This window comes from Aythya fuligula, chromosome 20 (assembly GCF_009819795.1).
Source record: "Aythya fuligula isolate bAytFul2 chromosome 20, bAytFul2.pri, whole genome shotgun sequence".
Taxonomy (NCBI): Eukaryota; Metazoa; Chordata; class Aves; order Anseriformes; family Anatidae; genus Aythya; species Aythya fuligula.
In genome coordinates, this window is record NC_045578.1 from 10,982,429 (window position 1) to 10,997,173 (window position 14,745).

Below are 14,745 nucleotides of genomic sequence, written 5' to 3' on the forward strand. Positions count from 1 at the left end.
TGGGAGATGAAGATGTTTGTGGTCACATCTGCCCCTCGGCTCGAGCTGTTGATCTCCAGCTGCAGTGTATGCCAGTGGCAGGCAGCACACGCACCCATGGGTGTGTGTCGAGCCACTTAGAAGTACCCAAGCTTGCCTGCGTATGTGTATATGTACTCTAATCAAAGAATGATCATGCTACATGTTATACAGTCTAAAATACGGTGCACAGCACCCTTGCTTAATACTTTTTTCCCCTCTACAATATATATTGCATTGTTTTGACTCACTGTCTAAGTTGACAATGATAAGAACTCTAAAATATTCTTTTGTGATGTAGAGAAGTTGACTAACAGTCGTATGTGATGTTCTGAATCTTTTATTCTGTAGGTCAGTAACAGATCCACGAGATGGAAAGAGAGTTGCACTCAAAAAGATGCCCAACGTCTTCCAAAATTTGGTCTCTTGTAAAAGGGTCTTCCGGGAGTTGAAGATGTTGTGTTTTTTTAAGCATGACAATGTAAGTAGTTTTAACATATTTCAAAGTAACTTTGAAGTATATTATACAGCCTAATTGTAAAATGGTGCTAGCTGTAGCTGAAGGTTTTTTATTAATATTATTTTAAGTTATAGAATATCTAACATGCTTTAAAAGTTCTTTAATTTTATATTCACCAGATTTCCTGGAAACTCAGATGCTACTGTTGTAAACACTGGAAAAAATTAAAAACTCGATTGTCGAGAATCTAGGGGTACTCACACTTTTCCTCCAAAATGGTTACAAATTGGCAATACACTTCAACCTAATTTTATTTTAGGCTCTAGATAAATTTCGATCTGCACAAAGCTATGCCAGCTGGAAACGCTTTTGCTTCCAAGCTGTTTCTCACTCCATCTTCCTCTCCCCTTTGTCAGAGTTTATTGTGCTCTTAGTTCTTCCAGCAGAGTGGCTGTGCAAGCACTCCTAAATCTTCTTTAGGTTAAATCAGCTAGATTAAGTTAAACCATTTAAAAATGATTTGAATTTCCCTTATGGTTGTGTCTGAAGTGAATAAAAAAAGCACTTTCAGTAACTGCTCCACAGCTGCAACTGTGCATGTGGTAACCTCTCCCTTTGGAGCGCAGTAACAAGCATCTTGGGAGCACTGTCTCCTGCTGGAGCTGGTTCAGGAAGTGGGAATCTGTTTTAGAACTTTATTTCACTGCCTGTCCTCCTTTCGCAAAATAGCTCTTTTTATTTATTTATTTTTACCTGAGGGTATCATATTCCAAGAAAGATTTTATTTATGACTAAGCCCTGGATTCAGATAAGTGTTGTTAGTGGGGATGCAAAAGAGATGGACTGGCTCGTGAGCTAGTGCCAGATTGCAAGGAGTTCCTCCTCCACGGTATCGCCCGTCCCTGGGAGATGTTCTGGGACAGGACTTCTTTTGAACTGGGATCTTCAACTGCTTCTTACCAGGATTTTTATTATGGGGGAGTTTTTACTGGGGACTAAAATTGAATAAAAACATCTGTGTAAGCAGTCAAAATTCATGCTTGATAACCACTGAAGTCTGTGAACTTCACCCAAATGATATGCGTAGGACATGACCTAAAAGACTACAGGCAGGTAGTATTTTTTTCCTGTGAGAGGATGTAGATTTTGTGCAGCTGCTTTTCTGCCTTTTTGCCCTTCACCAGAGAACTTAGGTCTGAGCTTCTGATTCAGTATGTGAACATGCTTTTTGTTAATTCCTGCGTGGAAGCAGTGTATCAAAGAACAGTTGAAGATGAATGGCAAAAAAGTGTAGTATCTTTTTCTTTTGCATTTCTCTGTTAGAACTACTTCTTTCCAATATTTTATGGTTATATATTTTTGAGATTAAAAAAATATAGTGGATAGATTAACTTGGGTTTACAAACTAATACCAGAACAGCTGGATTTTTTTTCTTAAATTAAAAACAAAGGAGGAGGGGGGGAAGGAAAGGAAACAGAGACCTGAATGTACAGAACAAAAAGTCTGACTAGATGGGCTATGAAACTCACACGCCACTGAGACAGAATATTGGTCTGTCGGTGTGGAGTAACAAAATGTGTTCTAAAAGAAAGGTGCAGTCTGACTGTCTTTTTGAAAGGGATTTTTTTTTGTTTGACTGGGGTAGGTCTTGATCTTGTGTGGTGTTTCCTAGGTACTCTCAGCCCTCGACATACTCCAGCCTCCACACATTGACTATTTTGAAGAAATGTATCCTAAATATAAAATAGAGCTTCCTAATTGAGGTAGGTGTAATCTTCATTAGCTTAGAAACTGCAAGTAGCTGGTGGAACCTGTCTAATGGAAGTACAAAAACCTTGAGCCTGTATCTGAACAGCTCTGTTAGAAGAAGGGAATCTACTTTTAAGAAATCTTGATTAATGTTAGCATTGGAGAAGCGCTGGAACATGAAACTCTCAATATATATGAGCCAGTAAATGCAGTGCATTGTGACATTTACCAGTGTATACTGCTGCTGCCAATTGTGAATCCTCCAAAATATTTATCTGAAAACTATATCTAGTAATTATCTTCCTATCAGTACCTTAAAATACTTTCTGGTGCTTTCAAAAAGCACTGCTGTCACACATGCTTTGAAATCATGACTTTTTGGGGATGCTTCAGCAGATTAGTTGGGTTGTGGCTTTCTTTGTTCAGCTCCTATCTTGATTAAGAAGACAGATCTCACAGAGTGTGTGCTGTTGGATGTGTCACTGGTACGAAGTTATGTGCTGTCTGTGGGTAACCATGTTAAAAGTTAGATTGTTTGTTCGTCATGACATGACATGAGAATGTTTTGCTTTGCTTTGTTTCCTTTTTCAATCTTTGGGTAAACTGTTTTGGGGCTGGGAATTTCTGCGTTGTAAAATCCTGAGGAGTTAAGTGATTCATTAAGCTGGATTGCGCTCTTACTGGCTCGTGGAAGAGAAGTTCTGGGACTCAGAGCAGATTGTGTTAGTAATTAGCCTGTTACATCGCTAGAAATTAATGCAGTGAATTATGTACAGATTGTTGTGGTACAGAAAGTGTCTAGGAATATTGAAGTATTGTGAGATTGATTTAGAACATATATGTATCATTACTGATTTAAAATTGGAGTGATTCTGTTCTTCCCTGCAGCCTTCACTAGCTACAGATCAGGAATCATACTAAGGGTTGTCTGCCCTGGGATAAGCTTAGCTACTGCCAAGTTTTGTATATAAAACCAGAAATGGTAGTTTCTTTCACGGTTAACTGATTTTTAAGTCATTCCAAGTAGTATGTTATGGGCCTGTGTTCTTTTTATTATTTGTTGAATTTCCTGACTCTAATATTGGTTATAAAAAGCTTTGCTCTGTAATCATCTTTCTCCTTTCTGTTGCAGTAATTGCAGTAAGTACACTTAGGATTGTTAAATTCACAAGAAAAATGAATGTATAGGTGTTTCAATTTCTATGCACATTTTTAATTGTATGTGCTTCTGCTTACTGTAGCATACAGACTTGCTTCAGATTCGTATTAAGAAGGTTAGGTAACTGGAGTCCATATCTGGGGGACCTGGCCTAGAAAACTTTGGTTTTTTTTTTTGATCCACTAGTTCCTTGATGCTCCACTTTCACAACAGAAAACTTTTTCCGTTAAAGTGAATATTAGAATTAGTTGAAAAGATGTAACTTTTGTCAGACTTGTATATTGACTTGGAAAGATTTTAATGCTAGTAAAAGAGATGGTGTGGAGCAATTCCTTCCCATTGGTCATGTTAAGAGGTGCCAGAACTATTTCCTTACTTCTTATGGAGTAAATACGGTTCATCCGGCCAGTGAAAGGGATGATGATAACACCGCTGGGATACCACGTACAGTGTGCTCCTGCTCCCTGGTCTTTCCCAGTATCCTTAGAACGGGCTGCCTTCTTGTTTGGTGAGTAGCTTTCTAAAATGTCATTGCAGCAAGTTCCACACAAGCAAATCGAACAAGGGCTTCAAGGATTAAGAGGATTAGTATATTCTGTAGAAGGCTACGGGTTGCCATTTTGCAGCTGGTAGCACAACAGTTTATATTCTGGGTGGATCAGGAAGAATTGTGACTTAGATTTTTAGATTCTCAATGGAAAAGTTTGTGAACAGAATAGCTTGACATTCGTTATACAGGTAATGAAAAAAATGTGTTGTCATACCAGTAAACTGCATCAGAAAGAGTCCAAATGTCTGCTTGAATGAACCGTCAACCAAAATGGCTCTATGCTCTGTAACAAGAGCAGCTCTTGCAGGGGTTTAAAATTTCACCTTATTCAGCAGTAAAGTTGTAATACCTTTATTGTAGTATTTGCGGTATCCAGTTGGATAATATTGCTTGGAACTGAGAATGTAATTCTAGGAGTCAGCTCTATCTACGTGCAAGCATATCCCCCAAGCCCAAAATTTTGTCTTCAGTTGGGCAGAAGTATGCATGAGCACCAGGCAGACTTCTGCAGGAGGGATTTAATTGATTAGAAGCTGGCTCTGCAGGGTGACATTAGTTCAAGGTCCCTTCTTACAGTGAAAGTATATCTAAAGGCCAGCTTGAAAAGCTGTACAGCATTACCAGCTGACACTACAGACTTGTTTTTTGTTTTGTTTTGTTTTGTTTTGTTTTTTAAAAAAAAAAGAGAATAGGCTGTTAGTTCAACCGAGAGCTGTCTGCTCCGTGTAATTATCATTTAATAAGAGAACGAACTACTCATGGAACTTACTGAATCTAAGTATACTGGTATTACAGTGATTTTCCCTGGAATGCATCAATGTGAAATTATTTCTATTGAGAAGATTGTGTACTCATGGGAAAATACCGGAGAGGTTTTCAAGTTGAATATCAGGTATTGTTAGCAGTTATCTTTCAAGCAGAATCTGCTAGCAGGATGTGTCTGGCTGTCAATGACTCAGTAAAAATAGACTGATATTTCCCCCCTCTGTCTTGTTAATTTTAAACCTTTTGTAGGTACTTGATAACTTATCTTAATTTCTATCTTAGGGATTATGACTTGGTTTTTAAAAAACTTAAGTGACAATCTGAGAGAAGGTTTTAAGCTGCTAACTTTGAGTAGGAACTCTTCACTGTGTGCACCGATATTTGGTGTTGCATCTTTTTAAATCTGTTTAAAAGATATTTGTAGAATAAATTATTAGTAATAGTAGTAAACTGGGACTGGCACTATTTAACATTCTTGATAACAACCCTGAGGAGAGGGAGTCAGGAGTGCAAGTTGATGAGAAGCTCAGCGTGAGCCAGCTGTACCCTGGGCTGCACCAACAGCAGTGTGGGCAGCAGGGCAGGGAGGGGATTGTGCCCCTCTGCTCCGCTCTGTGACACCCCCCTGGAGCCTGCGGCCAGCTCAGGCCCCCGGCACAAGAAGGACATGGACCTGCTGGAGCGGGTCCAGAGGAAGGACACGAAGATGATGCTCCTCTCATTGTGCCCTGGCTGAATTAGGTTGAAAGGCTGAATTTTCTCAGTATCAGGAAATCGGCAAGAGCTTAAAGCCCTGACCTTACGCAGAAGTAAGATTCAGACAGAGTTCTAGTGTTTTCTTCCTCGTGTTAAGAACTGACTTTTAATTCATTGATTGATTGATTGATTTGGTGGGGGCGGGGGGTGCTTTTTCTGCCTCCAAAACCACGTCCTTCCAAAATCCTTGTGCTATTGCTCCTCTGTAGTCTTTGACATGTGCCACAGATTGCCATTTCTACCTCGCATAATTAGAGGTGACTCCATAGCAAACACACTGCCAGTAGTAACTAGATTAATTAACTTTTAATATTTCTTATGCAGTTTTTTAAATGAACCAGATCTTTTTGTGGGGGTGTGATTTGGACATTGATATGAAATGAAGATGTTACAGAACTTTCTCTACGAAGAGGCTGTAAGGTGTGCAGAGAGTTAGAAGAGAGCAGAGATGGCATCAGAAACAAAGCTTGATATGATCCAAATGTAAAAATAATTATAACCTACTAAAATAGAAGTGATTCCTGTGTCCACATTTTATAGAAAATCTTGAAATATGCTAGAAATAATGTTTTTTAAAAAAGAAAGCATATTTCTTTGAGGATTTCTTTTTTTACAAGTCTTTCTTAGTGTCCTGCAGATACACACCTCCCCTCCACTGGTGGCATCCTGCTAATCCACCTACCCCAGAACTTTTTCACAAAATGCTGGCCTCATCCCAGGAAAGAATATTTGTAAAATTAAATTTTGTAGTATGCGGAGACATAGTGAAGAAGAATCTGAGTCATTACGAGAATATTGCATCACAGTACTCTATTCTTTGTTAAAATTTGCTTGTCACTGTGTAAAACTTACCAACTCAGCAGTCTCCCAGTCAGAGTAAGTGACGTTTTTCTGGGCTGTGCATTTGCCTTGGTAATTATTCTGAAGCGAATTGGTACATTTGTAGTTCTAATTTTGTACAGCTACTTAACTAATTACTGCTGTCAGTTGCAATTTTTATCTGGTACTGATGTTCAGCTTAGCTGCGTGTTACAGCTCCAGTGACCACCTCATAGCCAGCATACTGTGTGTGTTTAAAAAAAAAAAAAAAAAAAAAAAAAGGAAAGAAAAAAAGAAAAAACATGCAGATACCTGTCTGAGTAGTTGACAGAAATCCCCCAGGGCTGGTGCAGTTTGTTTTTGTTAAACATTTATAGTAGTGGCCGGAGTAAAGTCATTGACCCACTTGGGCACCAGCTGTTTAAGAAGCCGCCACATTTATAAAAGGCAGGAACATCAAGCAAGTGCTGCTTTTGCTCTTGTTTAGAGACCCTCATTAAATTATCTAGAGACAATAATCAGATAGCTGCTGTTCAAGTTAATGGCACCTCTGAGCCCCTGTCAAGAGAGCTTTATTTAATGCGCGGCAGACCTGGAGTGGTGCAGGTGCCATTTCAGGCCCTCATTTAATTTAAGCTGCTTTAGTTGGCATGGCAACTAGTTGAGACATCTGGGAGACATTATGCTCAGGATTGAGATTTAGGAGGATTTGTGGTGTAGCAAAACAGAAATCTTATCATAATAAAATGCAGAGTAATGCTTTTGGATTTTTTTAATACTTTACATTAAAAATGAAATGCAAAGATGTATTGCAGCCAGAAGGTAAAGCATCAAATTTAAAAAGGCTGGTATAAATATTTAAGAGGGCCTTTGCAAATGGAGAAGAAAAATTAGAGGACTAGAAACTACGGTGCTACAGGGTTAGTTTTTTCTTTATAAAGTAATGTTAATAACTTTTTTAGGAATGCAGTTGTAATTGGGATTTCAGGTCAGAAAGCTGGCGATATTTATTTTCTAAAATGAATTTTTGTGTGGTGTGCTAGTGACAGGTGAGCAATTTGGCTGTTGTTTTTTTTAAATCAGGTAGGTTATGCAGAGCAACAGATGGAAAGAGAACATTGATTAGGCAGAAAGTTGAAAAACAAAAAAGTTGAAAAACAGAAGGTGAAAGAAAGTTTAAGTTTTCTCTAGATGGTTGTAAGTGCGGTTTAACCTGTGCTGATTAATTGCAGATAATGGGAAGAAGTAGAAGTTTCTGCTGACGCTGACTTGCTTACTGTGTTACCCAGAGATAAATATCTCAACAGAAGTCAGGGTTTGCTATTGTATTTCAGGCATGATATGTAACAGAGCTGGTTATGAAGAGCATTGAACCAACTGATAAGGCTCCTGCAGGATATGGTGAGATTTAAAAGCAAAACCAAACCCAAGCCTTGGGGCTGACCTAGTTCCCTTCCGTTGGTGTCAGAGAGGAGGCCAGGGCACACTTAAAAATGCCCCTGCGAGGTCGTGAAGTCACCGGAGCTTCTGCACAGCAGGTCTGTAGGACAGGTAGCACCCAAGGCTGCGACTTGCTCACGTAAAGCAAACCCCTGTTCCTTTCTGTAGAGCAGTAGGGCAACGTGTGAACACGTCGGTGTGAGGAGGGTGACCGGGGTGTTCCTGATTCCTTCAGGCGATCCCTTTGTGCTTGTGGAAGGCTGAGCCCGCTGCCTGCCGCTCTGCCTTGAGCTGCGAGTGAACCCGGTGCACCAGGGGAGCGATGAGGTTGGGGCCCAGGAAACGGAGCTTATTTCTAACTCTCCTTGATCTTTTGCATGACCTTGGCAGCGTGTGCCACCTCTCCGCCTCACTTTTGTCTGCCTCGAACGTCGCAGGGCTTGGTGTGGCTCCGTGCTCAGCGCAGCAGCCTGTGAGGTGTTTGTGGTGCTGCAAGTAGGAGTTAATTAACGCTTGGCAGCCGAGCTTTACCTTCTGCAGCTGTGAATGTAATATCAGAGATGTGCTTTTTTGTCTCAGTTGGGACTGCTAAAGGTAACTTTTAAAGCAGAAATATTTCTTAGTCATCTTAGCCAGCTTATTTGATGTAAAAGTTGAAATAAGTGTTTTCAAAATTCTCAGTGTTGCAAGTTGAGTTCTTCCTGGAAGTTGAGATGCTGTGGTTTTGCTTTGAACTTTTGCAAGTGTTTATTACTGTAACACGTTCAGGAAATTGGCCCAGTGGTATTGATTTTGTGGGTTAAGATATGCTCCTTGTGTCTTCCATGTTCCTCCATTTTTGAAACATTTTATTTTTAGTATTTTCAGTGTCTCCTGAATAAATTTAATACCCTTCTTAATCTACACCTCACCTCAGGATAAGCCACAGCATTTTGTATCTCTTTGTACCTTCAGCTGTTTCTGTAAATTGTCAGAGGGCCCAGCTATTGCCATGTCTGCGGCACCTCAGCTGCTGGGCTCTGTTTGGTTTTTCATTTTTCCTTCAGACAGAAAATATTTTTGTTGGTCTTAGTTTTCTCTTCTCATGTTATAACTCAGAAGAGGTTTTATGGCTGGGGTTTGGATGCGTGTGTACGTGATGCTTGCAAAGGTGAAATAGCAGATACTGGGCAGCTTTGGGGAGGTATGTGTGTTCCTAACAGTCTGCGTAACTGGACACGCAGCAGCCTGCAAAGGACTTCTGATGACAGGTTTTCACAGGCCTGCACGTGTCGTGTTGATATATGTCCACTCTGACGGTGCTATTTCTGTTGCTTGTAATTTGTGGTTTACGGATTATAAGGGAAAAATTAAAATTTCGACATGCCATTAATTATATTAAGAATTTTATTTTGTTTTCTGAGTCGTGATTGGACTTGGGGATAATTTTGTAACAACTACCTTAATGCAAATGGTATTTTATTGAATAATCTTTTCTCTTTCACAACCTATTATTTATTTTCATTCTTTTAAGAGTTTGGAGACTGACCTCTGTTTCGTAAAGAAGCTTTATTCTGTGTTACTGTATAGCTCTGACCTGTAACAGCTCGAATTTCTAAGTTAGAGTAAACGTTTCAAGAGATTACATGCTGGACTTTCTGCTTTTGCCTTAACTAATAAATTGAAGATATGTTGTCACTGAATTGATGCAGAGTGACCTCCATAAGATTATCGTCTCTCCTCAGCCACTCAGCTCGGATCATGTCAAAGTTTTTCTTTACCAGATTTTAAGAGGTAATTTTTTTTTCTTTGAAAATGAATGTAAGTTATGTAGTACTGTTATATTTCTTTCTCTGTTTCTTAATGTTTGTTTTTAAGATGTCCTCATCTCAAATAAGTTTCCTATGGAAACTTGGCCTTTTTTTTTTAAATTTCATATTATGAATTAAGCAAGCACTAATTATTCTAGTTATAAGAATATGGCAGCCCTGCTGCCTTCTGTTATAGTACATGGGTGCAGACAGCAAGGCTTCATCCGCAGAGGATTTTTAACAGTCTATGAAAGAGTGAAGTTCAGGAGGGATGTGTGTTTTAACAGTCCTCTGATGCTTGTTGAATCAAGGTACAGAAAGGACACCTAGGCTGAACCAAACCAGTAAATATATAACTATATGCACTTAATGCATTTTTCGGAACACTAGTTTAAATTGTTAGGGAGCTGACCACTAAAGTGTAAGTTTATCTAAAACAAGTTACTACAACGATGATTTTAAGCATGGTTGTTTTGATCTTTTTTAGTTTATTTGGAAACTTCTATCCAAGAAATTAGATTATTTTGCTTGCCTTTTGAACATCTGATCATTGTCAGTCCAATTGCATTTCCATTGGCTTTATTTGCATAGTTTCACTGGAGTAAGCTCTCAGTAAGCAGTCAGTTTTATCTGGTAGTACATTTGTAAAGAGCAGAGCAAAGGAATCTGAATGATATCCGGTGGATATAGGCTACTGATAGTACCTGTTGTGCTAGAGAAAAGATTTACCCACCTAAAGGACAAAAGGCATTTGTGCCTGTGTGATTACTTGGTTTATGATGGCTGGGGGAATGCTCAAAACTCTTATTTGTTATCCAGATGGCAATGCAAAATTGTCATTTGAAGTTTCTTCAAGAATTATTTGACTTCTCCTTCATTTTGCATTTGACCTGAGAGCTGTGTTTGCCCAGTTTCATGCTATAATTTATTTGCTTTATATCCACATTCTCACTTAGCATATAGATGACACAGATTAGCTTGGATTTAATCTGAGTTTACTTCTGAAGTGCTGCTCTTAACTAGGAAACTTTTAAGTCAAATTTTAGTGCTGTAGAAATTAAAATTGTTACTGGGAAACAGAGCAGTAAGAGCCATGTCCGTATTCCAGGGCTGTGATTACCACAGTATCCATGTCATAACCAGAGAGGTCATGTTTAGGTTTGGTTTTGTTTTGGGGGAAGACAAAAAAGACTGCTTAAATCACTCTCTGGGTCTGGTTTGTATACTCCAAAAGTTTTTTACGTTCATTGAGAGGTCAAATATGCACTAGATAATTGAAGTGAGAATTGCATTAAGATGAGTCAATGGGGAAGTCTTTGCTCATCCGGAGTTGCAGGACCTTTCAGGAAAGTGTTGTCAGCCTTAAACTTTTTTTGAGACGGAAGAGGAGGTACTTATTTTAATTTCGTTTAATATTTCAGGTCTGAAATACCTACATTCTGCTGGCATTTTACATCGAGACATTAAACCAGGGAACCTACTTGTGAACAGCAACTGTGTTCTTAAGGTGCTACTTAAATTTATTGAAAATGTACATATGTGTATGCTGTTCGTTATCAATCAGATGTGTCTAATTTTTTAAACAAAACCATTTAATATGAACATTTTTCCTGTAAAGTCATTGTAAAAGAAAAAAAAAAACCTACAGATTCTTAAAAATAAATATAAATGAAATGAAATGAACGTCTTCCATTTCCCTTTTCTCTCTACCTCTCCCCAAATCTATGAAAGCAAAGCAGACACAATTCTTTCGTCTGACTTGAGTGGGATATCTCATGCCCTCAGCAGTTTAGAAAGGCAGGCAGTTTCTACAGGTATGTGTTAGTGTTCAGTGTGCTAGTTATAAAGGCAATTCAGTATGCTCGAGATTCTTCCATTGTCTTCTTGGGTATATGAAACTTTGGAGGGCTGAGACAAGTTGAATAGTGATGCCAAATACCAATAAAGTTTTGTTTACATTGATTTGCTAAGCATTCTAAATTGTGAAAATTTTGGTCTGTTTTCTTAACCCTTCTGGTTAAGGAAATTAAAAAAATATCCTCAGAGGTAGCCAAAGTGAGAGAAGGTTGAATCTTTCTGTAACTTTTTGAGGCATATCATGAACAAATGAAATCTGCTTTGGGATGAAATATTCTGAACCCAAGAGGTTGCCAATGTAATTATTTTTACTGCAATTTTTTGTACTCTTTTAAATTATGAATATTGTAATGCCAAATAAAAATATACTGTCATTTCAAATAAATTGTAGAGAGTATAAATGGATGCGGAACAAAGTAGTGTAATTTCTTCCTATTCCCTTTTCCCTTTGCTTATGCAGTTACAACAGATTATCTGATTTATTTAAATGCTGGCTTGGAATTTCCTACTTCGTTACCACAAGGTTACCTATTTGAAATGCATTAAGTGTTTTGGTTATTTTAATTTTTTTATTTACCTTCTCAATTTAGATTTGTGATTTTGGATTGGCCAGGGTGGAAGAATTAGATGAATCTCGTCACATGACTCAGGAAGTTGTCACTCAGTATTATCGAGCTCCAGAAATCCTGATGGGCAGCCGTCACTACAGCAATGCTATTGACATCTGGTCTGTAGGCTGTATCTTTGCAGAATTACTTGGGCGAAGAATATTGTTTCAGGCACAGAGTCCCATTCAGCAGGTATAATTAAATTTCCCGTTAAAAATCTACTGCATAACTTTGTGGAGTCTATTACTGATGCATTTTGAATTTCAAACTTGCTTTTATTTTGCTTGGTTTACACACAGGCAAAAAAAACAAAACCAAAAAAAAAACTACTTTGAAACACTGAAATGATAGCTTCTAGACAGTATTAAAAGTGGTTATTAACATTAGCTTTTGAAATATGTATTAGTTATATTCCCCTGGAATCTGCTGCATTACTAAAGTCTACTGTAGTCTACTGAGATACGGTAAAGGTGATGTAAGTGGCGTCAAGGTTTTCGTAACAACTAATATGAAAAAGTAACACGTTTCTATCAATCTATTACTGAAGATACAGTATTGGCACTTGAACTATTCAAAACGTACCAGTAGGTAGTTTTGCTCAGACTACTTCATTGTAGTAGTGGTCAGGTATGTAAGGAGATGTTCCTTATTTTCTTCATCTTATATAGCTACTGCTAGGTGTAAAATCATTCGATTTTCTGGAACACGTCATCAACACTCCAGCAGTAAGCAAACTAATGCAACATGCCTGTATCTCTACTGTTCTTGAAGTGTTATTTTTAAAGTAGATCCACAGTGATGTCTGCAGTAAGGTATTAGGGATGGATACTTTTATTCATTTATGTAAGAGCAGGAACAAGATGTGCTGTCATAAAAATGTTTCTTGTCCTTAGTATTCATCAGTAGATTAGAAACTACATAGCAGCAAAATTGTGAGATGACTTACATTGACTGGCAAGAAATAAAAACACATACCAAACTTTTTGTTAAAAGGGACATTCCAAACCCTATACTTTTCTTGTTTGTTTATGCACGAAGTATTCTCATGAGTTTGAAAGACATTATTCACACTGATGTGCTATTTTAAACATTTGTATATTTACAATGTTTTTGCATTGTGCATATATATATTTTTTCAATACTGTGTCATGTCCAGTGGCTCTTACCATTGGCACCATAGTAGTGTTACTAAGTTTTCCTGGTAGAAGTAAGGCAAGAGTTTTAAAACTGACTGTGCTGCAGTTTCTAACTGTGATCAAGTTCATAAAGCTTTGCATTACAAAAGCAGACTGGAACTGGTAATTTTGGTATTTTAAAGTTTGGATAGTAGAATATTTAAATAAATGAATATATCTAGGTTACTTACTCAAGTTACAATAGCTAACTGTGGATAAGAATGTTATGGGATTTCTTACAAAAAAAATAAGACATGAGATAAACTACCATGAGAATTAGGGAATACCATATTTGAAAATGTTTCTGATTATCTGGCACCTCCTATTTTTTTCTGATTATCTAGCACCTCCTATTTTTTGTGAATATACCAGGCTTTTATGGTATCTGTTCCATGTGTGTATTACAAAATCATATTTTTCCCACATCAAAAACCTCAAGGTCTAGGATTTTTTTTTCTCTCTAGTTTTCCCTCTCCTTACAAATGTAGGTATTTTGCTGTCACTCCTCTGTGAAGCAATGACAGCCGCAGCGAGGACGTGGTCAGTACAGGGTTAGGAAGTTGCACGTACCTCGAGGCCCCCTGCAACCTCTAGGGTTTCTGCTCACACCAAGGGAAGAGTAGCATGGTTGGTGTGTAGACAGTAGTCACATTTCACAAGTTGAGACCAACAGTCAATGAGTTATTTTCACGCATACAAGGGCTGTGTAATGATGATAATGGGTTTATTCTCAGAGGAGAGGTAGGCAGTTGCTCGTTAGCATGAGTAGATGTGGTCACGAGGGAACACTTGGAGCCAGGGAGCTGAGCTCACCACTGGCAGGAGTTTTTTGTTTTGTTTGTTTGACTCCTGCGGGGTTGGCTTTTTTTATTCAGTAGAGGAGCATATGCACATACTTTTGCAGAAGTAAGGTGAATGCTTGTCTGCTGCTTTTAAAAATTAAAAAGGTGAATGAAATGTCATTTCATTTAAAGCTGGTAGCAGTTTTAAGCAGAGCATCATCTTAGTTCTTTTTTAGGTAGTTTTTATGTTCCTTACAGCCAGCACCACTCCTTTTCTTTCCTCTGGTGCTGGATGGATATAGATAGATAGATATGGTTTGTTTGCTTGTTTTACTTATTTTCCCCATATATTGGATTTTTTTGTATAAGGCATTTGTACTGTAGTTCTGAGTTGTTTTTTTTTTTTCATCTTCAATGGAATTATTTGTGTTGATATTTTGTGAAAAGTGCAAAATATTTGTGTAAAGTAGAAGTTGTCCTGGTTTGGGATGACTTTGTGTGGTATCTTCGTATGCAATGCTTATGTTCAGTTGAGAATGTTTGGTTTTTAGAATGAATAACACATCATTAACAGCACTTCTCAGTTTTTTTCGTGATACAAAGTTGACTTTTGAAATTGCAATAAAATACATTACTAAACCAATAAACAAAATAAAGCTTCCAAACTTTAAAATCTTTTTTTTTCAGTGAAGCTACAAGTGTTTGCATTTGCTGTCTACTACATGTATAGGTTAATCTTCTTTTGTTTGCTATCTGTAAAATAGTGTTTCAAATTGATTCAAACTTTAAGTTACTCTAGATTAAGAATCTTCTATC

The 14,745-nt window shown here is 37.9% G+C and overlaps 1 protein-coding gene across 3 annotated transcripts in view; it reads left to right on the forward strand.

Annotated features, from left to right (window-relative positions):
- NLK (nemo like kinase) overlaps positions 1 to 14,745 on the forward strand; it is a 46,957-nt gene that overhangs the window by 22,821 nt on the left and 9,391 nt on the right. For all 3 annotated transcript variants that reach the window (XM_032200687.1, XM_032200689.1, XM_032200688.1), the window contains 5 exons: positions 370 to 499; positions 2,152 to 2,207; positions 9,384 to 9,490; positions 10,929 to 11,014; positions 11,955 to 12,164. In XM_032200687.1, the coding sequence (XP_032056578.1) occupies positions 370 to 499; positions 2,152 to 2,207; positions 9,384 to 9,490; positions 10,929 to 11,014; positions 11,955 to 12,164 (589 nt within the window). The remainder of the gene's footprint in view (positions 1 to 369; positions 500 to 2,151; positions 2,208 to 9,383; positions 9,491 to 10,928; positions 11,015 to 11,954; positions 12,165 to 14,745) is intronic.